Here is a 25,788-nt window from a genome sequence, read left to right on the forward strand (position 1 = left end):
GATTTACACATCAGGTGTGTCACTTCCCAGTTCCAGAGAAGCATCCTGTGAAATCCAGAAGACATTTGCAGCTTAAAGTTGTATTAAGAGCATGCTAAGTCAGATTCAGACTGGATAAAAGGAAAAACTTTTCCACCATGAGGTCAATCAGGCGGTTGATTAGATTGCCCAGGGAGGTGGTGCGGTTTCCATCCTTGGAGATTTTCAAGTCCAGACTAGATAAAGCCCTGCGTAACTTGGTCTGATCTTATAGCCTGTCCTGGGTTCATCTGGGATAGAGTTAATTTTTACAGGAACCTGGGAGGTCAGGGGGGACACAGCCGGGACAGCTGACCTGAACTAGCCGAGGAGCTATTCCATACCATGTGACATCATGCTCAGTATATAAATGGGGAGCGGGCTGGGGGGTGCTCTCTTGGCTTTCAGTGGGGGAAGTGGCGGAGTGTCGGGTTCTGGGCAGTGAGCAGCTGCACTGTGCATCACTCGTTTTGTATATTCTTTTATTACTACCATTGTTGTTGTTGCAACTTCTTTTTTTTTTTTTTTTTTTTTTTTGTGTTGTCCCGGTAAATTGTCCTTAGCTCAACCCTCGAGGTTCCGTTTTGTTTTGGTTTTTTTTTTCTCTTCTCCTTTCTGATTCTCCTCCCCATCCCACCGGAGTGGGACAGGAGGAGTGAGCGAGCGGCAGCATGGTCCTCTGTTAACAGCTGGGCTGAAACCATGACATAGCCGAACCTGCTTTGAGCCTGAGGTTTGACTAGAGACTTCCTGAGATCCCTTCCAACCCAAGTTATCCCATGATGAGCAATGCAGCTTTGCTACTTCAGCAATTGTTCAAATTTGGAACAACCCAGTCGTATTTAATGGGAATGAAAGCGGTACATTTCTGCAGATTTTAGTGGAGGAGGATGAACTGTCTTTACAAGTGCTAAGCCAACCTTTATTAAAGAGTGCTATTTTTGCCATAACTGTATAGGTTATGTTCATTAGTCAACTTCATGGAAGGTATTTCCATAAGGGTTTGAAGACACATCCTCTGCTTTTACACCCACCATCTGTTCAGATTTTGCGTGCAGTTATGTAGCTCTCTGGTTTATTCCAGTACATATTCCATAGTTCCAAATTAAAGGCAACCCATACAAGTCCATGCCAGGTAAAAATCTATTTTTAATGTCTGTCCATTAGAAATTAATGGACTGCACTACTGTGCCTTACAGGTCCAGCTCAGGAATAGGAAACACTGTGAAACTCATTTTAACACAAACTTGACAGGGCAAACCCTTATGCCAAACCTAGGTTTGTGTTTGCCTGCACAGCCTTCTCTGCTAGAAGAGATGAGCTCCCCCCAGGGGTGATTCAGAGTCTAAGGCTAACTTGGGACTTTTGACTTGCTTTCAGGAGCAACTTTTCTCACTGCAGTAATGATACAGAGAACTGGGAAGGCTAAGTTCCTAACCAATAATAGGAGTTAGAAATTAAGGACTGTAAATTCTCCCCATTGCCTGTTTACTCTGATGATGATTATGTGGACACTGCATTATTAACTAGCCTCATTAGAGAGCAATTGAGATAGCAGTGTCTGGTTTTGCAAACTGTTGAGGCAAAAGAAAGAGCTCTGTATTCCACCTTCTCTGCTGCACTTCATATTTAGAGGGATTGGATGTAGTTTTTGCATTGCTCCCATCTTTACACAGGTATGATGAAAAAGTCAGTTGTTCCACTACATCTGAATCAGTAAAATTTGGGTGGTATGAGAAGTCCTGCAGATAACTGGTTCGTATTTCTCACCTCCATATGTTTTATGAGGCAAAGCCCCATTCTAGAGGGCAGGAACAACCATTTCCTCTGCTGGGTAGTGCTGCTTTTTTTTAAGCTTGCAGTTGAAAAAAAGGAAACAGGGAGGAAGCTGATGTCCACATACAGGACCTATTTCTTTAATATTGGTTTAATATTACATTTCTAAGGTTACATTTCTTTTGTCTTTCCCTAGATGCCAATTAAGTGGATGGCTCTGGAGTGCATACACTACAGGAAATTTACCCACCAGAGTGATGTTTGGAGCTATGGTAAATCTTCATGTGATTAGTTTAAAAATTTGTCTCTTGTAGAGCATTAAACCAACTTGTGTTACCATGTTAAAGACATCCTCTTTTCCAAGAGGAGTTAATTCCAGTGGGTTTTGCTTTTCCTTTTTTTTTTTTTTTAAAAATGTGTAACTCTAAACAGCAATTGTTACTTGTCTCCTGTGTTACTTCCCTGCTCACTAAAATATGTTATCATGATGTCCCTGCTGGGACGAGTGCCGTAAGGTCTGGGATGATTATTACAACAGAAGGAGGCCTCTTTCAGCTCAGCCACAGATTCATAAAAATACAGCTGCAGGCCATAATTTTCAGCAGTCCTTTGAAAATCTTAACTCTAAAAGCCATGAATGTCAAAGAACATTTTCAGGCTTATGGGACTTTCTGTATCTACAGTCAGATAAAAGGGAATTTGTCATAATACAGAGCAAATAAAGCAAGAGAAAGAAGAGAGAGAGACAAGCTCTCCAAGCTAACTAAAACAAGCATCCATTTAATTTCACAGAAAACTTGGGAATTGGCTCGACAGGTCAGTTCATGTGGACTCCACACACACCAAAAAAAAAAGTCACATTTGAGAAATGAGATGTTCATTTACTGTTGTAAATTCTGTTATCCAGACGAGCTATTGTGCCGCATGTGCTGAGCTACCTGCCTGTTTATCTAGTACAGCTATTACTAATAAAATCATGTAGACCTTTGTAAGTGGAATTTTTCAGCAGTATCTAGGGCTATGGACTCCTGTTTGCATTTCCTGTTGCCATATCATTTTGAAACAAAAATGTGTACAATTCTATTCATTACTCACTTTTACCTGTGGGTAGCAGCAAAAGACACTGCTGTGACTGGTTAGCTGCCCTCTCCTATTCAGATGAGAAAAACATATGAAAGTTAAATCAATCATGTAAAGCTGCTCTTTATCCTCAAATTCTGTATAGCTCGTATCACTTAGGAAAAAATACGCCTCTGTTTATGAAATTAATTTTCAATGCAGGAAGCCCAGAATATCTGTAATCAGAAAGGACAAGACCAAAAACAATTGGCAAGTTACAGTTCTTGAACATCAACAAAGAGGTGAATGAGGCTGAAATAAATATGTGTTTTATACATATGGTAATTTTGCTCATCACCTTTCACATCAGCATGACAGCTGGCAAAATATGGTTATTGATCTAGAGGCGTGTTTAAAATGACCTTTGCAATAAAAATAAAAGTTAAACTGGTGTGAGAGCAGCATTTTCAATATTTAAGATTTTGTTGGGGGATTAATTCTGTTACCTATGATATGTGATCTTTGTTTCCAGCTCCGATGCCAAAACAAATCCTACGGCTATTCAAAAAGAGAATCTTGGTTTTGAAGAATAGCACTATCATAACTCAAGTCCATAAGGTGATTTAAGGAAAAAAAATAATACAAGTGGCTGTGAATGACTTACAAGGCAAAGACAATGATATAATGTTACTCAGTGCTGTACCTTTGTGGGAAATTGATGCTCTAAGTTAGGGAACATCTGCGGTTTTTCCCCTTAAAATAATAGAGTACCTCAGCCATTTATTTTCCGTTTTGATATGATAAAAGAGTGAGATGCATTCTTTTGTTATTGCATCCATTTACTTTACCACCATTTATTTGTCTTAGACCTTTCTCTTGTGCCTCAGATCTATCATGCTGCTTCTTACACCAATAAAACTGAGGGAAGTTGCTTTTCAAGATTAACACAAAGTGCTGTTTCACCATTTTCTTGAGCTTTTTAAATGGCAGACCAAACTTCAGTGTTTTTACAGGCAGTGGTAATGAAGAAGAGATTGCAGTCCAGAACTGGGCCAGAATACTGGTGCTGTAAGAAATTGTGAAGGAATCTGAGTAGTATGACCTCAAATATTAACACTCTTTTTTTTCTGTCTAGGAGTCACTATCTGGGAGCTTATGACCTTTGGTGGGAAGCCGTATGATGGAATCCCAACTCGAGAGATCCCTGACCTCTTGGAGAAGGGAGAGCGGTTGCCCCAACCTCCAATCTGCACTATCGATGTTTATATGGTGATGGTGAAGTGTAAGTAATTGTCACTTTTAATATCCCTATGCTCAGTGCAAGAAGGACGCTGTTTTTGAAGATTTGCATCTGTAGTCTCTCACAGTGCTGGGTGATAGAGCAGGCTGCTTCAAAACAAAAGCTTCCCAAGGTACTGTAAACTCCATTTAAATACTGTATGCACATTTTTTGTAATTGCAAAAGATATGAATTTAGCCATGAAGGGTTGAGTTAGCTCGGCTTCTTATTACTGTCAGATGGTATCTCATATTCTTGCTGTGAAGTCAGAATTGTATGATTGTTATTGTAAACCCTTGTCATTTCCATGACAATTGATTTTGATGTTAAAAAAGATAGTATTAAACATAATTATGGTACATGGATACCCAGCCAGTGAAGGTTGTGAGGAGAAATGCTGGTTCCAAATACTGAGGAAAGAAAGCATGAATGTTTTATTGTTAGTAACAAGGATGATGATTGCAGAAGTAATAAAAAGTAAAATTAAATTAATACAAGAAATGCTACAGAGAGGGTAATTTTTTATCATTCTTAGTCCAGTACAATAATTTATGAATATTTTTACTGTAGCAAAAAAGGAAAACAATCTGCACATGGTTTCTTCTTACCCTTTTATCTCCAAGATACCCACACTAGTGACAGTATCCTCCAAGGCTATGCTTCTAATTTAAAAAGAATTAGGAACATCTCTCTGGTGTTTCTGACTTAATTTAAGTGAGATTAACATACAGACATCTCATCCATCTTATATAGTCCTTTTCCTTTTGCTTTGTACACAAAAACATTAAAAGAGAGAAAAAAAAGAGGTAAATAACATATCTTCTGAAAACAGTTGTACTGTGCATGCAGGTATGAAAATGTCTGAATAGCGCAAGGAGTTCATGTTGGTCAAGTGCAAAAATGTTCCATCTGATAGGATTTCTAATGAGTATGGGGTGAATCTGAGGGGAAAAAAGGAAGTCCAAGTAGATGGGATATTCTTTAAGATGGAAAGTTACGGCTAGACATATGGACTTAGTCCTGTAATGTTTGTGTGAAATTCTTTATAAGCTATAGTAGCTTTGTTTTTCCTGTATTGGTCACTTCTTCAGTTAAACAGCATGAAGGAGATAAAGGCTGCTTCGTTTAGCCTCCCTGGCAAATGAGAACATGTTCTTGGGAAGCTGCTGATAGGATCTTCCATTAGAAAAAGCTGACACTGAGATAAACTAGTTGCTGGTGGTGACTGCCTATACTACCTACTTGCTTGTTTTGCAGAAAGCATTAGCAGGGATTGAGAATTGTTGTTCCTAATGAATGTTTCCTGGAGAGTGAAGGACAAAAGAATCACCCTTACTCAATTAAAATAGCATCTAATGCCTTGTGTGAGGTCTGTGTTAATGATGCAGAGACGTGAATGCAGAATTACCTGAAAGGTGGATGTGAGGTCAGTCATCCTGCAGATCTGTTGAACAGCTCTTTTTAATCTAAGTCACTGTGGAACAGTAGGTCAGTTAAAGTAAAATTGTATTTAGTAGTCACTTTGTAATAAACCCACTAGACTCAGATGGGATCAGATTCATTATATTAGACATTGGACATAGTAAAAGGTAGTCAGAGCTAGCATCTAAATGGGCAAGATAGACACAGAAGATTGCAAGGCATTGTTGCTGTCTGTGTTTTGGGAATGGGGAACAGGAGCTCAGAGCAAGAAGAAATCCATGCAGTGTGGAACAATGTAGTCTTCTCTGGCCAAGACCAGATGTTTTCCATTTTAGATGCATCATAAAGTTCTAGCTTTCCATTCTTCTGGGCTCTTTATTGCAACTTTTCTTTAGGCCAGAGCTATCAGGGACATCAAAGACTTCAAACTTGTGTGTTTTTAAAAACTGAATGATTTCTTCCCTTGACAATTAACTGTTCTCTTTCTCGTCTTTCATCTGTCCCCAGGCTGGATGATTGATGCTGATAGTAGGCCAAAATTCAAGGAGCTGGCTGCTGAATTCTCTAGAATGGCCCGAGACCCTCAGAGATACCTAGTAATTCAGGTAACCAACTCTACAACATCAGGGAAAAAAAATAAAGAATTCTGTCTGCCAAACCTAACTGTTAAGGGGGTTGCCTTTGAATCACTTAAGTTCAAGGTGCTCTTGAACTTAAAGCAAACAGTGACCACAGTATTATACAAGAATGAAGTAGAATGGCCAGTGTCATTATCTCAAAAATAATAAAAATAATTAAATAATCTGAAATTCACTTCCTAAGCTTGTATTTAAACGCCCATATACAAGATCTGGCTTTGCAAGCTACTGACTACTTTGCATTCTCTCATGAAACTGGGGACAAGATTTGTCTGTCAGTGGACAGTAGACCTACTTTAGACCAAGGACTTGCTTGATTCTACGATTGCTTAGGCTGAATCTCAGCCTGCACTGCTGAGATCATAAGAAAATTTCTTTTCATAGCCTAAACATTAGGGTTTCTCAGAAGACAGGGAGTTGTGTCACATTGGTACCTCTCATGCTAGAGAGGAGCTTCCCTCTGTGTCCTCCTTAGGCTGTGTAGGCTCTGTATTGCTTTGCTGTCCCTGCGATAGACCCACACCAGCATGATGCATCACATGAAACGACACTGTGGCAGCAGGGTATATCTGTTGACTACATCTAGCTGGATCTGTGTATGCCCTGAGTGCAGGCGTATGTGGAAATTTTTGTCCTTTCACTCCTACATTCTGCAGAAGCCTAGAGTTGTGTATGTGTTTATTACAACTCAGACTCAAGCCACAGAAAATGAATCCGATTATTTGGTAAGGTCCTTAGATGGTCCCAGTGTGTAAGCAGTTCAAATTAAAATGAAAAATTATAAGAAGTAAGGTGATGTTGAAACACCAGAGACCAAAGCATCGAATTAGTTTGATCCAGGTAATGATACTCTTATGCTATATCTGCTCCACATCAAGGAGTATAGGGCAGAGATACAGCCAGCTGGTCCTTAGCTTCACACTGATGTAAGAATTCCTAGCTGAAGAGCCTCCAGAAGTACAGTCACTGCCACTCTATTTCTCCTGATGCTAAAGGGTCTAGTGCTAGTCTCATCGTGTGGTGTTTCATTTCACTGTGTAGACACACTAGCCTACTCATGGTATATTATTGCACAGTGTGAAAGTATGCTACTCTCCTTCAGCTTGAGGAGAAGTAAAATATACTTGAAAAGTAAAATACTACTCAAGAGGATTTGTGGTGCTGAAATGTCAATTTCTCTTGCAGTAATCCCCACTGTTAAATTCTAAGTTCAGCTGATACAAGTGATTCTGGAAAATGATTGAATTTTCGTTAGATAGGACATGTTTCCCTATTCCAAATACCTCTTCCCTCCCTTTCTCTCCCCTGCCCTTCCCTCCCCTGTTGTATAGTCTGGTGGATATTTCATCCTGTGAGGCGACTTCTCCAATGATCCTTTTAGACAATATAGTCCATGTGCTTCTTGAGGAGAAAGCAGGGTATCTCCATTGCACTGGTATCTCTACCATTATGAATCCCCGTCTCCCCAGATGCAATCAAGAATGACAAGCTCGCTGTTGAGCTTTTAAACTGGTCTTTATGCACCCCATAGCACAGCCATCATTCCCTGCTGGATTCCACCTGTGGCATAGTAATTCTTGCAGAGTAGGAGGCCATTCTTTAGCCATGCAGTTAAGTTTAGCATAATTTCTATGGGCTGTTAGGAGTCTGGGGCATGGGCTGCCTTTTGTGGTGTTTTGTGGCACCAAGTAACCTGCAGCCCTGATTTGCCTCTCCAGCTTGTAGATGCTATTTCAATAAAAATACATATCATTGTTTTTGCTGTAGTTCCCTGGTTTGATTTTTATTGCTTTCAGCTCTGTTACATTCTGCAGAACTTTCCATATGGATGAGAGGCAAGTTTAGCCTTTAAGTCCCTAAAAATTCAAATGAAAATAAAGCAAACACCCAGACACAGTAGTTTCCATGTTATTTTTCTTCTCCATGTGTGCCTAAATAGCGGAGATATTTCACAAAATACATCAGGCCTTGACATAACTTGGGTCAGAAGCTGAGCTTGTATGGGAAAAAGAGAGAAGAAAGAATAAAAGCTTGATCACAAGAACGCCAAAAACTGACTTTGCTTGATTTATGCAGTTATTCTCTTTCTGTCGTCATATTCCCAGTAAAAAATCAAAACAAATGATGTGGATGCGGTGCTTTAGAACAAACAAAGCAGCATGTGTGGTCCCTGCGGCCTGGCTGCCAGGGCATGAAGAAGGCTGAAGTTCCCTGTTCGGGAAATTAATCCATTTTTTGACTGTTTTCCTCTCTCAATACAACCTGTTTAGGGAGATGATCGTATGAAGCTCCCAAGCCCAAATGACAGCAAGTTCTTCCAAAACCTTCTTGATGAGGAAGACCTGGAAGATATGATGGATGCTGAAGAGTATCTTGTTCCTCAAGGCTTCAACATCCCTCCTCCCATCTACACCTCCAGGACAAGAATTGATTCCAACAGGGTAAGAGCAAGCTCTGACAGAAAATTCTGGTTATTATAAAAGCACAGGTGGAGATTTAAGTACACTAATCAAACACATGCCAGAATTGCCTTAGGAATTACAAGCTCCCATTGTAAGGAGAGTGACTATAAAAATGTTGTTACTGGGTTCCCTGTTGTCGTGGTTTAACCCCAGCTGGCAACTAAGCACCATACAGCACAACAGGGAGCATATACTGCAAGTAAGGTATTGTGTAACGCAACGTTAAGAACAAGCGCACCAACTTTGAGAGCAAATAAATCAACATTGTGACCAGTGACTATTGAACCAATACAATGAATGCTTATAACAAATTTGTTCTAACACATTCCAGTCAGATTTGTCATTATCTCAACTTGTTGAGTCCCACGTTGGGCACCAAGAAGGACTATTGTGATTTAACCCCAGCCAGCAACTATGCACCATGCAGCCGCTCACTCACCTCCCCCCACCCAGGGGGATGGAGGAGAAAATCAGGAAAAAAAAGTAAAACTGGAGGGTTGAGATAAAGACAGTTTAATAGGACGAAAAGAAAGAAAATAATAATAGTGATGATAATAATAACAATAATAAAATGTCAATAAAAAGGATTGGTATATACAAAACAAGTGATGCACAGGGCAGTTGCTCACCACTCACCGACTGATGCCCAGTTAGTTCCCAAGCAGTGATCTGCACCCCCCCAGGCCAACTCCCCTGAGTTTATATACTGGGCATGATGTCACATGGTATGGAATACCCCTTTGGCCAGTTTGGGTCAGCTGCCCTGGCCGTGTCCCCTCCCAGCTTCTTGTGCCCCTCCAGCCTTCTTGCTGGCTGGGCATGAGAAGCTGAAAAATCATTCCCTTAGTCTAAACACTACTTAGCAACAACTGAAAATATCAGTGTGTCATCAACGTTCTTCTTATACTAAATCGAAAATGTAACACTATACCAGCTACTAGAAAGAAAATTAACTCTGTCCCAGCTGAAACTGGGACACCTGTTCATTGTGCCTCAGTGAATTCAGCCTTGAGTGAACAAAGACTTGATTTAACTGCCTGTCTTGAAAGCACAGCTGAGTCTTGTGAAGTCAAGCAGTGCTGTTTCTCAGTTGCATACTGTCCTGGCCAGGAAGGACATAGCTCTGATTCTCCCATCCCTGCAATCCTGTTGGCTTGACAGGGTTGGCACTAATGTAACTGAGAGCAGCTGGAATATATAGATAATGCGGCTTTTGTGTCTGGAGCTAGATTTCAGACCCAACCCCTTTTTCTATTTGTGTGTGATGCTTTCATGGTCCTCCTTCACAAGCATCTGTTTTTGTAGAGCATGTCACAGATTTTTAGCATGTTGATCTTTGTAACATCCCTGTCAGGGGAGGAAATGCTGTTCATTTTACAGGGGGAGCTGAGGCACAGAGAGTGTTCAGCTGGAATTGAGCTCACGTAACTCTAATTATCAAAAGCATAGGAATATAATCTAAGCTCTTCATCTAGCCTTCATTTCATGTCATTGGAGAAGAGTGGGTGTGTCTAGTGGGTGATTATTGCTGCCTGCCTTGTACAGTTACAGTGGGATAAGTTACTTTCTGGAGGTGTCTTTCACTATTCACTGACTCCAGAGCAGTCTCAGATCTGTTGTGTGAGCTCTGGTGAATTGGATCCTGTCCTAAATGCCTCAACCTCAGTGCCACAGGAGCCCTGCTTTAGGTGGGGACCTGAGTTCAGGTTTCCAGAATTCCTTTTCACTCCTGAGTTCCCTGCCTGCAGCTCTGACCTCTGCCTGTTCCTGCATTGGCTCCATGCTTTTAACAGCTTAGGTGCCACCCCTTCACACAAAATTAAGAAATGGTGAAATGCATTACTAATGTGAGGACATTTGCACAAGCATCAGATGTATTTAGGGACTTGTTTTTGTTTGTTTTTGTCTCCATGCTCCTTTTAGTGGAAAGTCTCATTTTAAATACTAAGTGGAGTCTCATTGAAATGTTGTTGTTTATTCCTCATGCTTTAGAAACCTTCTGGACATTTGTCCTTAGCCGAGGTAGTTCCAAATTCATATCCTGGTCTGAACTGATTACACCATGTGAGGCAGGGAAGAGGTAAGCAAAAGAGCTAAGAGTGTATAAACCAGGTCAATATTGATGCTCTGACCATACACTGCATGAAGTTCTTTCACCTCTCCTGAGTAAATCAGTGCTTTTCTGGAATAAGGAAGACAAAATCTGATCTTAAATAACATCCAGTCAATCCATAAGGAAATTGCTACTGTTTTTAAAGGCAAGGTGACTAGAGAGGTCTTAGGAAGAGGCTGGGTTGTAATCCCACTGGGTAGGCTGGATTCATGTAGCATTTCTCCTGCATCACTGAAAGGCAGTGAAGGAGGGGATGATGCTTGAGGGGACGATGAATGATTTAGCAATAAGCAAGAAACTTCCTCTTTATGGCAACAAGAGTTAAATTTTAGTGTTGATGCTGATCTGAAATAAGTCAGTTTTACTCCTAGCTGCCTCTGGAGAGGTTCTGTTTCCTTTGCTGCCAACTTCTGAGAAAAGAAGGAAGCAACAATAGTTACCTTTGAAAGGTGCTCACTGTCATACTGATGTAAATCACTGTAGCTTAGTTTTACACAGTGGAATAATTTATACCATTTACACCAACATAGGGTTGAGAGAGCAGAGTCAGACCCATCAGGTTTGCTATATTCATCTCACTCCCATATTTGCTGGCAACACTGGGACACCTTTAAAGGAGAAAGAATTAGTAGGAAAATGTTCTTGCCTTTTCAACAGTTCGTTTTGCCCTCTGTCTTTAGTGCCAGCTGAGCAGAGGAGTCCACTACAGCTGAGGGAATTAATTCCAACAAAAATCTTAGAGTAAATGTTCTGCAAGTTATTTAAAATGTGCTGTTTGGGCAGCCAACATGGTCACTGGGATATTCACAGAAAGCAAACACAGGCATTGTTTAATAATAATAATGATAATAATTTGTTGTTGTTGTTGTTGTTGTTGTAGGAAAATTCAAGTAACTTTCTCACAGCCTTTGCCCAACTTTAAACCACACTGTTGCAGCTGCTTGCCCACATGTGATCCCCTTGAAGTCAGCAGAGCTGCAGAAAGAGACCCTGTGCCTTTATTTTTGCCACACAGCAGCTCCATCACATTCTTGGTGTGATGTCTCCTCTGCACAGCTTACAATTTCCCGTCTTGGTTTGAGGCTGTGATCTTGTACCACTAAAGTCAGTGGGAGCTTTGATTTGCAATTCAATTTAATGACAGTAGCTAGACTGTATCCTTCTTTCAGTAACACCTACTGCTGGGAATTTTTCTCTGGCATCATATGACAATCTAACACTTAAACAAATCTGGAATTACCCTTTGTCAAAAGTTTTCAGATTCTGAGCCAAGTTTTCTGACCCAGGTAACCTCAGAGAGGGCAGCTGGGGGACAGAAAGCTTGCACTCAGCTCTGTATTTTTGTACCCCTTCCATCTTCATAGTGTTTTTCTTTATTGTAGGAGCATATTTATGGAGGGGTCATTTTTAAGGCCAAAAGAAGAGATGGGCAAAGAAGTTCCCACTGTAAAACAAGCTGATGTATAATCGCACTTGCTGGTATCATTGAACACTGACTCTTGTCCCATAACAGGATTACCAGTAGAATTTTGATGCTTGTCCAGTGTCTCAGATTAGCTTCAGTCTCAGCTTTGTTTGCTAACAATTCTGCATCTCCTAAATGTACTGCTAGTACTGCCATATAGGTAAGTACATCTAGATTGCAGGAAGTCCACAGCACCTTGTTGCTGGAGGAACTTGGGGCCAAGTTGAGAGCCCCATAGAATCTTAGCATTCCTGGTTTCCTTTGCAGAGAATTTTTTTCTGGATGTAGTACATTTGTTTCCTCTCTGTGCAGAAAGCTACATATTTGTCTGTTGTTTTTCTGAAGCACTCAGGTTCTTGGTGCATTAACTATTCTTCCAGTGAAGATTTGTGTTGATTTAAAACAAAATACATAGTAGCTCCTTTAAAGTAATAGTACATCTGTTGTGTATAGTTCAGTACAGATGGATGTCAGCTACAAGAATCACACAGAAATGAAATGCTGTCAGAGCTCTCTATCTGCAGTTGTCTGATTCTGTCTTTGTGTTTCCTTTAGATAGTTTGTGATTTATGCTTGTTTGGTTTAGTGAATATTAATATTACACAAACTCATTATGGTGCTGCTACAGCCATAGATGCCAAAGGAATTGATACAGCTTAGGTAGTTTGTGTTCACTGTGTCTGGCAAATTAAATTTTATGAGGAGATTGCCAGGCAATTTGGTGAAGTAAAACACACAGACAAGAGCTACTTGATCTTCATGTCATTTTCAGAGATCAGAAGCATGAAAGATACTGTATTTACCACCTTAATTGTTCTGATTGTAGTTTTAGTGAAGAAAGAGTCAGTTATGTGATGGCAGAGTATTGTGCTCCTTCTCTGGACGTGTTGTACGGACAGCTTTAGTTGAGTGTTCCAGCAGCGCAGCTCTACTGCGGACAAAAGTTTGCAGGAAGAAAGCAGGGAGATCATGAGGCTCCTCACACTTAGGCTTTGAAGTCAGGGAATTAAGGAAGAGCAAGAGCATTTACTTAATAAGAAAAGCTCTGAAGTTTCTCTAGGGTGATCTCAGTCCTAAATCCTTGCAGCTTGTTGCCTGGGAGAGGCACCACTGGATGTGATTTGTGTATAACACTGCCTGCTTTCTCCCTTCCATGAGAAGAAAAAAGCTATTTGGGTATGAATTAATAGCACAGAGATGCAGCCAGTAGAAGGAAGACTGGAAAGAGGGGAGCCTTCCAGGAAGTTCCCAGCTCCCTGGGAATTGTCACATCCTTCTTCTTCCAAGGATTACTGAGATTTATGAAGTTGTGAGGCTCAGACACAGCTTCAGCGTTTCCATCACACCCACACTGGCTTCATACTAGCATGTCTTTGGGACCTCTACTGCCAGGAGCAGAAGCCTGCACACGCTCTAGCCCATAACAGTACCCTCTGTTATGAGTCCAGCCTGAGACTGATGCAGCTTTTAAGTAAAAATTAGCATCCTAAGCTAAATTGAATTCTTTCATTGCAGCTGAAACTCTTCAATTGCTATTTCAGCCCTTCAGCTTTTTCCAGCTTTTATTTTCCGTTGTCTAGAGATATTCTAGAAATACGGAGTTTTAGAAGCTCTGTGCTTCTGAGAGATAAGCTGAATCCTCAGCAGTGTTTTCATGAGCACAGGACTCCAGCTAGTGCTCGAATGTCCTACATTCACAGCCATTAGATGATTCATTCAGGTATTTGTAATGAGTACTGTCCTGTGTGCACAGAGATAATACTAACACAGAAAGCACTCCGTGTACCCCATGATGCTTTTTGCTCTAAATCCTTGGCTAATTCCTGCTGAAAACTGTCTATACTGTTTGTTACTTGCTGATACTGTCCCTGTAATTTTATTCCATATGCTATATATCATGGAAGCACCTGCCAACCCTGCAATTAAATATCAAGCTATTTTTTTCAGAGATGTCTAAGTCATACATCCAGGGACACTATTCTGCTTGGCTAAAGCAGACTCTGGTATGCCAAAAGCCAGTTTTCAATTCCCTGAGTAGTGCCTGGTATGCCATTGCAACAGTCCTGGTGTGACATTAGGTCTGGTAGTGTTTCATGGCTGAACATGTGTAAATGTCTGCACATAAAAGGATTATTACAGAGTGAAACCAGGCAAGAAGCTATCTTTATGATTAATTTGTTCTGGTTTCTAAATTTGAAAGGTAGCCATTTTCAAATCACAAGATTACAAAGGAGATGGTTGTTAGTGATTTTCTGATGTGTTTCACATCACTATGGCGTATGGCATCTTTCCTTCCAAAGCTTATCATGAACAATAGGGACTATTCACCCAGTGGGACTGCTACCAGAATTAAGTGACTTTTATTAGATTTCTAAGTAACAGGGCTGAATTTCTTAGGCACCTCTAGTGCTCCAGTGTTAGAAGATCAGACCTGAAGTCTAATATGACCTCCTTTACATACTGAAATACAGCAGACTTGGAAGGTGGGGGACCGTAAGCACTGCTGTCTTCAGTTACGGCTGGAAGGAAGGATTTTGGAGAGCAGTCAGAATTTGGAGGGGCACTTCCCAGAGTGTCAGCACAGCTGAGCTAGTATGAGAGGTACTGTCAGTGCAGGTGGAGGGAGCTAGCAATTGGTTATAGCATCCTTTCCTCTTGGCAAATAAGGTGGCAGGAGGGAGTCGTGATTTGTCTATGATTCTCCTTGTCCCCAGGGCTTTAGTAGCAGTCAACGCCTTCCTGGTTCCCATTTCTTTTTCTGTAAGAAAAGGCAGTTAATTGTTCCTGCCCAAGCTCTCAAGCTAAGTTATTTCTCCAGGTGTGTCCTAGCCATGTGGGGCTTATGACAGTAAAACTGCTTCGTCCTAAAGTCAATAGATGATTTGTGTGAAGAGATATCAAGGCTAGATGGGGCCATTGCAAGCATTTTGTCTAACCTTCTGGCATAACATAGGCTAGAGTCTCTTGTCTCTTAATTTCTGGATGAAGTGCAGAAATTCTTTTTGAGGTGGAGTTTGTCTTTTAGAAAGATTGTCTTGATTGTATCAGGTGGGGTGTAAAATACATCACAGTGTAGAAAAGTCTCACAGGGCAGTTAATGTTGACTCTTTAGCAGGGTTTGGATCCTATTACTGCCTGCCATGCACCCCTTTTTGTGCTAGATTAAGGAGCTGCCAGTTATCAGAAATCTCTTCTGCTTAAGGGGCTGAGTAGGATAATACCATTTGTACGTATTTGTTGTTAAGGAAGGACAATACTGATGTCTTCTTTTTATTAGGTTGGCTTGTGGTGTTTGCCACCCCTTTGCTTCTGCAGTATCTTCCCAAAAATAATATGACCAAATCTTTTCTTAAATTTGATGCTTATTACTGCAGTCTGTCAGGTTGTAGACTTTTTTATTGATTTCTCTCCCATTTCTTCAAATCATTCTCCTTAAAGGTGATCAAAAACTTTCTGGAAATCTTAATACTCATTTTTTTGCCTTTCTACTAGACTCCATAGCTTCCTCATGTAAGTGTTGCAGTGGAATCTCTAATGCCAGAACAGATGAACTTGTAAACTAACTAGACATTGTATCAAAGTGTTTCATAACATTTCAGAAGATTACACTGATACTAACTCTATATTAGCTCTCTTGCTTCTTGAAAAACTGCTTTATTAGTTAGGAAAGTTTGTATGAATCCATTCTATATGTCTTTCATTAAATACTACATTTTGTGTACTTTCCTAGTAGAGTCTAGGCAACAGTGTACCAGATACCGCAGTTGCTGCCATCAAACCTTTAGGGTAATTCTGGAAGTCCCACCAAGCTCTCTTTCAAGATCTCAAATTCCCATTTTCTGCTTCCCTATTTTTAATGACACCCTGGTGGTAGGAGGCTCCTGTTCTGCTCTGACTTTTACATTAAGCAGTTCTCAGTAGCTGTTAGTGTTTTGTTGGTGTCTAGTTGACTATCACAAATACTTCACCTACTGTAACTTCTTTCTTCTGGGAAATTCTTCTGTGTCTACTTCTAGTCTTTGTTGGAAATGTAGATAGCAGAAGGCCATCTTTGTCCATGAAAAGCAGGAGTTGAACGCAGGCTGATACTAGTCAGCCTAATTTCATTGCTCAGGGTGAATGAAGTAGTAAGAATAAACATGCAAAAATACCCTGTAAAATACCTTGAATGGAAATTATTTCAGTCTTAATAATTTACATGAAAAAGGAAAGCTGCTCACAAAATATGTATATTTAGAATATGAGTATTTAAATACCTTTTTAAAATGTGCTAAATTTGCCAGAGGAGAAAGGAAGAAAATTCATATGGAGGACTCAAACAGAATAGATGATGCCGGACTCTTCACAGAGAATTCTTTGAAAGTGCTTTGTGGCAATTAGTTTCTTGCTTTGCAACCAGGCCAGCTGAAATCAGTGATATTTCTCAAGGAATAAGCCCTTCTCAGCCTGAATAGATTATCAGGGCCAATTTGTCAAATTGCCTCATGGTTTTGCAGGTCAAGTGCTTTAAAACAGGAGGGTTTTAATGTTAGCTGTTTTCTGTCATGTTCAGTCTCCTGAATTCAGGCATATAGATTTACAGTCAGACTTCCCAAAAGTGTTGGATGGCATTTTGGTTTCTACAAATTTAATACATATTTAATAACAAATCACCGCCTCACAGTGCTTCCTGGTGAGACCTGCAAGTTCACGCTCAGTGGAATCAGTGGAAGAGACTGTAGCTGTATATTGCTTCAAACCTTGATGCATGACATGTAAATTTATTGAGCTTTAGTATAAACTGGTTTAAAATCAGGCAGCATCTGCTTAATCCATGAATAGCTGCTGGCTGTGTTAACAGTCAAGAGAGCTCACAGCTGATCCATTTTCTCTTCTCTCATGAAAAGAAAAAAAGTCAATAGATGTAAAGAGAGTAAGTAATAAATATTTCTACACTGCACTGATGAGGCATTCTTGGAAAACAGCAAGCTAAACAAGTCTACATAATTCAGTAGATGGAAAAGTGGACTGAGAGTCAGGAAATAATTATGAGAGCTGGGAGAAAATTTTCCTTCAGTGACTAGATTTGAAGCAGAAATTGTTAGTGAAAAATACCCATTTCTGAGAAATCGTATTTTTGATTTTCTTAAAATTATAAAAGCACCTGAAAATACAAGGGGCCATAATTTGGAAATGCACCTGGCAGGGCTCCAAAGAGTTGTCGTTTAAACACCTGTCTGCCTGCGACGGTTGGGGCTCATGAGCCGGAAAGTGCTGTCCACAGTGTCCCACAGCAGTGGGACCCGTGTGATAATGCTTCGAGTGTAAGGTGGCTGGAGGACTCTGGAGCATGCTGTGCCAAATACTGCACTTTCTAAACATACATGGAATGGGGATAAATGCCAGCACAGCCTAAAATGCCCTTTGTTAGCCAGAGTAAAGAGTCTGTCTTTCATGTTAAATGCTGCGGCAGGGGAGGGAAAAAAAATTCTCAAAGCTATAAAAAGACTCTCCAAAAGATGTGGTGGGGAGAAGTGGGAGGAGGCACAGATGAAGTTTAGATTTAGAATGTTAAAAAATGATTATTTTATCCAAATCAGCTGGATGATTATTTCTTTTAGTGTATTATTGCCACCAGAACCTCAGCCCTGCTCTAAATCAACTCAGCATTTCATCAGGAAGCCTATTCTTTGCCATAAGAGACCAAGAGTGCACAATTATGGGTTTCTTTTCCCCCTTGCATAATAAAATTGGGAGATTATCATCAAGTTTCTATTCAGATTTTAGGAAGGATTTTTTATTTTATTTTTAAAACCTGTCTTTGTCTGTAAGAGCTCCCTGTTCAGGCCAGCATGCTGTAATGATTACTGCTGTAAAGGCTTCAGTAGAGATGTGCTCTATTTCATTCTCAATGAGGGTTGATGGCATTTTGAGAGGCTCAGAATATCCTTTGATTACTGTATAAAACAGACTGGGGAAGATGGCAATGCAGTGTGCAGCATAGGAGGGGGCTGCTCCTCCGAGTATTGCTCATCAACTTTCTTTTGTGCTTTTTTTTTTTCCCTGCCATGTCGCAATCACAAATCATGACTGAGTTGTGATTTTGGTCCCATTCCCCATCCTTTCCCTGTTTTGGGATTTGAAGCCTGAAGTTTGTACAGAAAAGTTGCTGCTGCTCCTGTGTTTTGGACAGATGCTACAGCACATGAGCAGGAGCAGCACCTTGACCCTTCTGTCCCACAGGGAATTGCTAGAGTAGCTAGGAAATGGTATGTTGTCTCTTCCAAACTGTGGGGAATTGGCCCAGAAGGTGCCATTTACTGTAAAACATCTTGGAGAGTATATTAAAAAGGAGTGACAGAAAGCTAGTCATGGGTGACAGGAAGGATATGGGAGTAAAAGAGATTGAAAAGGAAAGATAGACACATGCAAGCTGTCTCTCTTCCTGCTCTCCTGTCTGTTTGACACTCACGATATGTTAATACAAAATAGTAGGGAAAAGGAATTTGTGCATCTTCATTCTTGTGTCATGCTGAAGTCTGTTTGCCAGCTGTTCTGAAGTTGGAAGGACAAACGTTTCCGAGGTCTGGAGGACAGGGGGGTTTCCAGGGAGCGTTTTTGATGCCATACAGCAGGAGAATGCTTCTATTCCCAGCACAGGTATAGGAGATGGGTCTATGGAAAAGCATTTCACCTATGTTTCCCTGTCAGTGTGCCTGGATACTGAGTTTTGTGGCCACATCATGCATCTCTTTAACAGGTTATTTTCGTTGGTGGTTTTGTAATCTTTGATTCCTCTACTTGGTGAAGTGTTAGACTAAAAATATATGGTGTATGTCTGGTATTTTCTAGTAACAGCACAGGAACTATTCTGTGCAATATTTAGGTATGTCATTTTCTATACCACTATACCAAGATTGTTAGGCATGTTTTGTTTGTGACACATGCCATTTACTGTTCACAGTCCAGACTAAACTACTCCGAGAAGGCTGTATTCAGATTTGGGTATCCCACTGCATATGGACTGCTCTAAAAGAATTTGTAAGTCTGAAAGCAGACAGCTGTTAGGAGAGAAAATTGTGCAAGAGAAAGTTTAAATGACTCATCCGAAGCTACAAAGTCAGTCAGTACTGACCTGAATCCAGGTCACTAGTGAAACATCCATACTGATTTTGAACAAGTTCAGGGATGTCTAAACCCACCATATTGCCAGGACGTGATCTGGCACATCCAGATGATACAGGCAGCCTATGTGAACTGAGTTAGAGCTCAGGCTGCCTGAAAGTCTTACCTCTCTTCTGACAAACAGCAACCAGAAAAAACTTAGGTGCAGAAAAACTTATTCCTTGTTTCTTCTATTCCCCCACCCCACACTGATCTAAACTGGATGTTTTGTTTCTTTATTGTGGAAGAAGCAGTCATCAAAGACTGGAGCAAACACTTTAGCTAACATAGGATGGTGCATTCTTTTCTATACTTGGATATCAACATTCAAGTTAAAATGTTTACACGCATTCTGAGAAAGGGTAGTGCTGGAAAAGGGACTGGGACGTCATCATTTCCAATAAAGATTCATTGATCCCCAATGGAACTTCATAGCCATTGAACTAAGGGCACTGTAATTTGTTGCATAGCTACTGTCCACAACCTGTGTATATTATTCCTCCCTTTTATTTTTGTTGTTGAATAATAGGCTCCCATTTCCCCTCACTGGAAAAATGCATGTCCTGTCTTGCTACATTGACTCGGGCAGGCCACATTGCTGTTTGTGTGCCTGAAATAGGTGATGTAAGAGACACACACACACATATCCCAAACCAGTTTCAGAGGATGTACATCTCCAGTAATGCTGTGATTGTTTTTCTGTGTGCTGAAATGATGCAGGATGCCAGCAATGACCTGTACCTAGTGCCAAGCCATGACACTTGGCAGTGACAGTAATCGGAACTTTTCTTCATAGTCCTAGAGGAAAGTGCCCAGTGAGGAATAGAGTTTTCTTAATTAGGGTGGGGAGCCCAGGCTGAACAGAAGAGAGAGCATGAGGAATGCCAGGCTTGTGTAAGGTGCTGCGAGCTGTAGGGATAGGCTTTAACTTTAATGGCCAGGGGGGTGTCTAATCCTTTCTTTTTATATATGGCCTTGCTCTGAGCAGGGGCTAGGACCAGAAATCTCCAGAGGTTTGCAAAGCCTTCTAGCTATTACTATACAAACAGCATTTAATTTCTGTTTAACCTTATACAGCAATCTCGTGGTACGTGTTTTTTCTTTCCTTTGATTTTTGTCTCAGACATGTTTGCTGTGGGTTCTCTGAAGCAGGGCAGAGTAAGCTGTTAGCTGTGTGGTCAGAGGGAAGCAGGACTGCTCCTGAACAGAGGTGGTTGCTCTCCTGGAGTGGTCTTTCCTATTTGAATTTCAGTTCAGATCAGTTGTAAATACCAGGCTACTCCCTTGAAATGTAGCTGGAGTTTGCTTGGGGCCGGTGGGACAGCTCTGTGTTGTGTGCTTTTCCTGCAGCCCCACCAGAGCATCCCAAACGTATTATTCAGATCCACTTGCATAAATCAGCTGTCCCTCTTCCTAGAGAACTGCTGAAATCTTGGTGCTTGCAGCAAGATCTGCTCAGCCTGGTATGTTAGGAGGCTGTTGTTTGGTGACTCAAGCCTAGAAACTGACTTGGTTTCAAATCAGGTAAACAGTTTCTAGGGGAAAGTGAGTTATTTCTGGGGGCACATGGCCCAAGACTGAACTGGTACAAAGAAGTGTTGCAGAGCTCGATCAAAACAGATAATCACTGAGTTGTCTGAAGCACAGACCATGAGCCCCTGAACAGGATGTTTGAGGAGCATCCCAGTGAGAAGGTGGGAGTGTTTTACTCCTGCTTTATGGTTTGGTGCTTTCTGCATATGAGAGCAGAAGGAGAGAGAAAGGGAGCTGGGTTTTCCTGTGGATAGGAGCAGTATCAGAGTGGGTTCAGACCTGTGTGTACGTACATTGATGTTGGCAGAGCCTTGCCTTTAGTAAAGAAAAATCTTTCAGTCCCATGAGCTTAGCAGGCTGCTTGAGAACAAGAAACAGTAATAAGTGTGCAACTCTATCAAATGTGTGTGCACGTCTCGGTGGGTGACAAGGAAAACCAGCTCTGCAGCAGCGAGGGTGCTTTTGGGAGGCTCTGCTAGCAAGCAAAGCATGGGGGTACCAGATCATGCTGTAAAATACATAGTTTTATTTATTTTCTGTTTGGTGATAGTCCTGTACCACCCATAGTCCCACAGCAGCATCACATCACTGAGTACCTTCAGCATTTCTTCCACCTGAGATCTACTGTGGGTGCAGCTTTGAAGGCAGCTGTGGTCACTGCAGGGCTGGTGTGGGATGAGCTGTAGCACAGGCAGGGGGATGAACACAGCTCTGGGTGCCATACTCTCAGCATGACACTAGACGCAAATGAAAAGAGACAAGTCAGGCATATTCACATAACTATATAAATATGAGTGGCAGGACCCAACAAGGCTTTGATTTCATTACAGTTTAACATGCAGCCAGAAAATATTACATCCCTGCTATAAAGGAGATATTTACCTTTGGGAGATTTTAGAAGCAAGGAATTGGAGAGTGAAATTAATGAATAGAAAGCAATAACACAAGCCAATACTCAGAAAAGTGTTATTTACCTCTCTTTTATCAAGGCTCATTTTACACAAATGTTAGCAGTTGTAATAGCTGATATGATACTGGTATTTAATACCAAAGGGCCTCTAAAGGTTTTAGAGGACATTTGCTTGTTTTTTGACTTTTCTCTCTGATGTCATGTTTGTGCCTAAAATTCAATCGTGATATAAAGAACAAAATCTTGGGCATTTCTAGTTAGGGCTGCTCATGGGCAGTTAAAAAGGCTAGGCTCTTTCTGGACAATGCTTAGACTTTAAATGGCAATGGATGTATGCACTCCAGAGCTATTGGCTATAATGCATATTACACTATCAAAAAGGGGTGATTATTGATTCATCTTTTCTTTTTTTTAGTATGCGAGTTGAGACTTTTTAAGTAGACTTATGTAGTGAGGTCTTTGAGCAACCGGCCTCTGAAGTTTCTGTCCATCTCAACAAGCTAGAGATCTTGATCATTTAGGTCAGAATTTCAGGATCAGAAATCCAAAAATCTAGATTTTCTCAGTAAAGGAACATCAGCTTTTTTTTTCAAGATAGTATTTAAGATGCAAAAACTATGACCAAAAAAAAATCAACAAAGTAAATTGGCAGATCAAGCTATTTAAGTTTTACTTGGTAAGGTCCAGGTGTATTTTCTGCTCACACTGTGATTCATGTCCCGACCAATAAGAGTTGGCTGGGGCTTTCAGTAGTTATCTTGGAAGCCTAAAAAGTGATGACAATTAGCAGGCAATTTAAAGTCATTTAAACAATTATATCGCATTTTCAGCCTGACTAATTGGCACCACAGCTGTTTTCTTTGCCTCCTTTTTTGGAACAGTGGCCACAGGGTATTAACTCATGGGGAAAAACAGTAAAGAATTAAAAAAGTGTGCAGACACCAGTGGTTTGGAGAAGAGCCAAGCTGTAAGGTTCTGTGTTAATGGTGTTGCAAGACAGCTTTGTTTAGTTCAGAGCTAAAGGGCAGGCATGAAGAAAATACTGTTTCTGTGATCTTAGTTGGCAGGTCACTGACTGGGAACGGTCTTGTCAGCAAAAATAGCAATAAATGCATTAATGGTAGTCCATCCTCTCCTGACATCTTGGGACAGGGCTATTCTAAGAGGGCCTGTTATTATGTTGTTACAGTTTCATAGTATGTATTTAAATGTTAGAGTCATGGCCAAGAAGATCTAGAGATAGGATGGTGGGTTTAGCCTTTTGTGATGAGAGTGGAGCAAAGCATGCCCACGGATAGATAATGTGGCCATCCTAGAACAGTATTTTTTTAAGTTGCTAGTCATCTAAACATTTACTGGCAGAGGAGCATAGCCCTGTGTACTGAAGTCAAGCCTGTTGACAAAAGACTTGATTTTCTAAGTTATCTTTAAGAGATTACTGTGGGCTGTGAACTAAAAATAGTTTAAGACAGCTCTCCCTTTATTCATTCAGAATCAATGAACCACAAGTTGATTTATGGGAGTGCCTCTGTGAAAATAGAAAGATGTAAATTAAAGGTGTGTGATATAGCATGGTGTAGTACTGAATAGAAAAGGAGTGGTTACAGTCACTGGTTTAGTGTCTGTGAAAAGTGGACAGCAGCGAACTCCAATACCCTGCACATAATACTAATACAGTATTGCTACAGCTCTTTTGTGCAGTCTGGAGTGCTGTAGCCACCTTGGAAACCAAAAGAAACAACCCCCCTCTTCGGATCTCGCAGCCTACAGGTGGGAGGCAAGGAAGCTGGGAAGCTTTACAAGGAGGTAGACGATTCCCAGCAGAGCTTCGGATTCCTCACTGTTGACTCTCTCTAGTCACCACTTTGTAGTTATTCTCTGGATCCTATCTGTAATCATCAGTTTGCCTAATTCCTCACCACCCTCCATAGACCACAGCTTACTACTTGCCTGTCTTCGGTCTTTCCTTCTCCACCTCTTAGGAGTAGACAGAAAGCTTCCCTGAATTCAAGTAAATATGATATCAGAGGGCAAGGAGAAGGCAGATTAAGTCTCCTGCAGTGCAACATCCTGTAGCCATCAGTAGGACTTCAAAGTAGCAGCTGGCAGGCTCAGGGGATGATTTTCATCCTTTTGTCTAACACATTCTGGGTTGTAACCTGTCATTGCCCATGTGTTGTTACAAATGGACTGTAAGTCTGTGGTACAAAAGAAAGGTGGGGGGGGTTCAGAAGGGATTTGACCTCTGCAATCAGAGCGTCTCTGGTTCCCACAGTGTTCCCTGTTTAAAGGGATCTTCCCAATTGTCCCAAACAAACCTTTTGCAGAAGACTGCCAAGTTACAAGCTTGCTGTGCAGCCTGTAACCAGATGTGTATTGATGTCTGTTCCCATCAAAAAACATAATCTCTGGTAAAGTGTCTTCTGTTTCCTCTTCTGTTACGATCTTCACTCTCAAGTGTGATGATCTCAGCCAGGCAACTGCTGACTTTGGTTCTTCCTTCCCTCCTTGTGAACTTTTCTTGGCTGTTGTTCTTCTGGAACTTAAGCCTAGGTCTTAAGTTTAAGCTCTACTTTTCAAACATAATGAGCTCTTTGGCAAAAGCTTAGTGAAATCAGTCACAGTTAGCCTAGACTTCAGTGGTGTCTTGGTCCCTCCTCCCTCACCTGTACACTGACTACACAAAGCAGAGCTCTGCCACTTGTGCTAAGGGAGGACCGGTGGCTGCTCTGTTTCCTCTGCACTGGCTGAACCAAGCCTGCATTTGGCCATTTGGTTCAAGAGCAATTTACTGACAGCAGAGATTCAAGTTCGGCTCCAGCCTCTAGAGAAGCTGGTGTTTTGGTGCTTCAGACTATCTTTTGTCCTTGTGCCTCCCATTCCTCCCTGTCACGTTTAGGTCTTACTACCATCTCTCCCTTCCTACTCAGCCTCCTATCACATGCCAACCCTTTTTCCCTCCCAGCACCTCACAGTCTCTCTCACTTACCATTGCCCTCCGTTCCTTTGCAAGCCACCGTGCCCTGGCTCCTGACCATCCCTGCTGCCAGCTCCTCCAGCATCACTTCCGTTGCAAACCTCTCAACTCTTCTGCAGTCTGCTCAGTCTGCTGTTTCTTCCTCCTCCCTTGGGCACTGGTGCTGGCAGGGGGGTCGCTGAGACCGTGGGATAGATCTTCTCCTGTATTTCCTTCTGGGACCTAGTTTCCCTGAGGAAAAACAACTCGAGAGAGAGAGTCCTGCTCAAGCCTTCCTAATGGATGGTGCAGATAGACAATTCAGCTAACAAAGGTTTTCCTGCACTTTTGTAATTTGCAACCCGGAGCATTTTTTAGGTCATAACTTGGCTAAATACAGACGAATTTTCATGGGGATTGAGAAGAGTGTATCTCTAACTATGACCTATCACCACATTTACACCTCAAACACAAGGTGCTACATCTGAGTAACAAAGTGGCTGCAGGCATACTTCAAACAGAAGGAAATGGGTGTATTTTTGATCACTGGAAGAGGGTCTTCAGAATGACAGCATGCATTTAAAAAAAGTTTGGGTTTAAGGTTTTTCCTGGTGCAGGTATTTTGCTTAAACACAAAACATTCCTTTATAAAGTAAGATATTTGACAGTGACCATCATCTCCATCCTGATGTTTTGGCAAGAAGTTTAATAGGGAAAGATTGACTGTAGTATATCCAATCCTTAACTATGAGAAGATGCATGTTGTCTTTTCTTTTAATTTTGGTATGTTTCTTGGTGTGGATATGTTTTTGAAACAGATTTTGATGAACAAGATATCTTCTAAAGTAGAGTGTTCTCAGGGTGGTTAGACTTCTTTCCTGAGGCAGTGGGTTTTTCCTTCTAATTTATCTCAAGTTTAGACTTTCTTTTTTTCAAACCCTGACTTTTTCTTTCCCCCAACTAGGAGGTAAGGGAAATACGATAAAGTTTTTGAAACAAAATAGGAAACAAAGT

The 25,788-nt window shown here is 41.1% G+C and overlaps 1 protein-coding gene across 4 annotated transcripts in view; it reads left to right on the forward strand.

The window, feature by feature from the left end:
- ERBB4 (erb-b2 receptor tyrosine kinase 4) overlaps positions 1-25,788 on the forward strand; it is a 662,107-nt gene that overhangs the window by 622,527 nt on the left and 13,792 nt on the right. For all 4 annotated transcript variants that reach the window (XM_075027921.1, XM_075027923.1, XM_075027919.1 and 1 more), the window contains exons 22-25: positions 1,991-2,066; positions 3,989-4,135; positions 6,062-6,159; positions 8,463-8,633. In XM_075027921.1, the coding sequence (XP_074884022.1) occupies positions 1,991-2,066; positions 3,989-4,135; positions 6,062-6,159; positions 8,463-8,633 (492 nt within the window). The remainder of the gene's footprint in view (positions 1-1,990; positions 2,067-3,988; positions 4,136-6,061; positions 6,160-8,462; positions 8,634-25,788) is intronic.

This window comes from Buteo buteo, chromosome 5 (genome assembly GCF_964188355.1).
Source record: "Buteo buteo chromosome 5, bButBut1.hap1.1, whole genome shotgun sequence".
Lineage (NCBI taxonomy): Eukaryota > Metazoa > Chordata > Aves > Accipitriformes > Accipitridae > Buteo > Buteo buteo.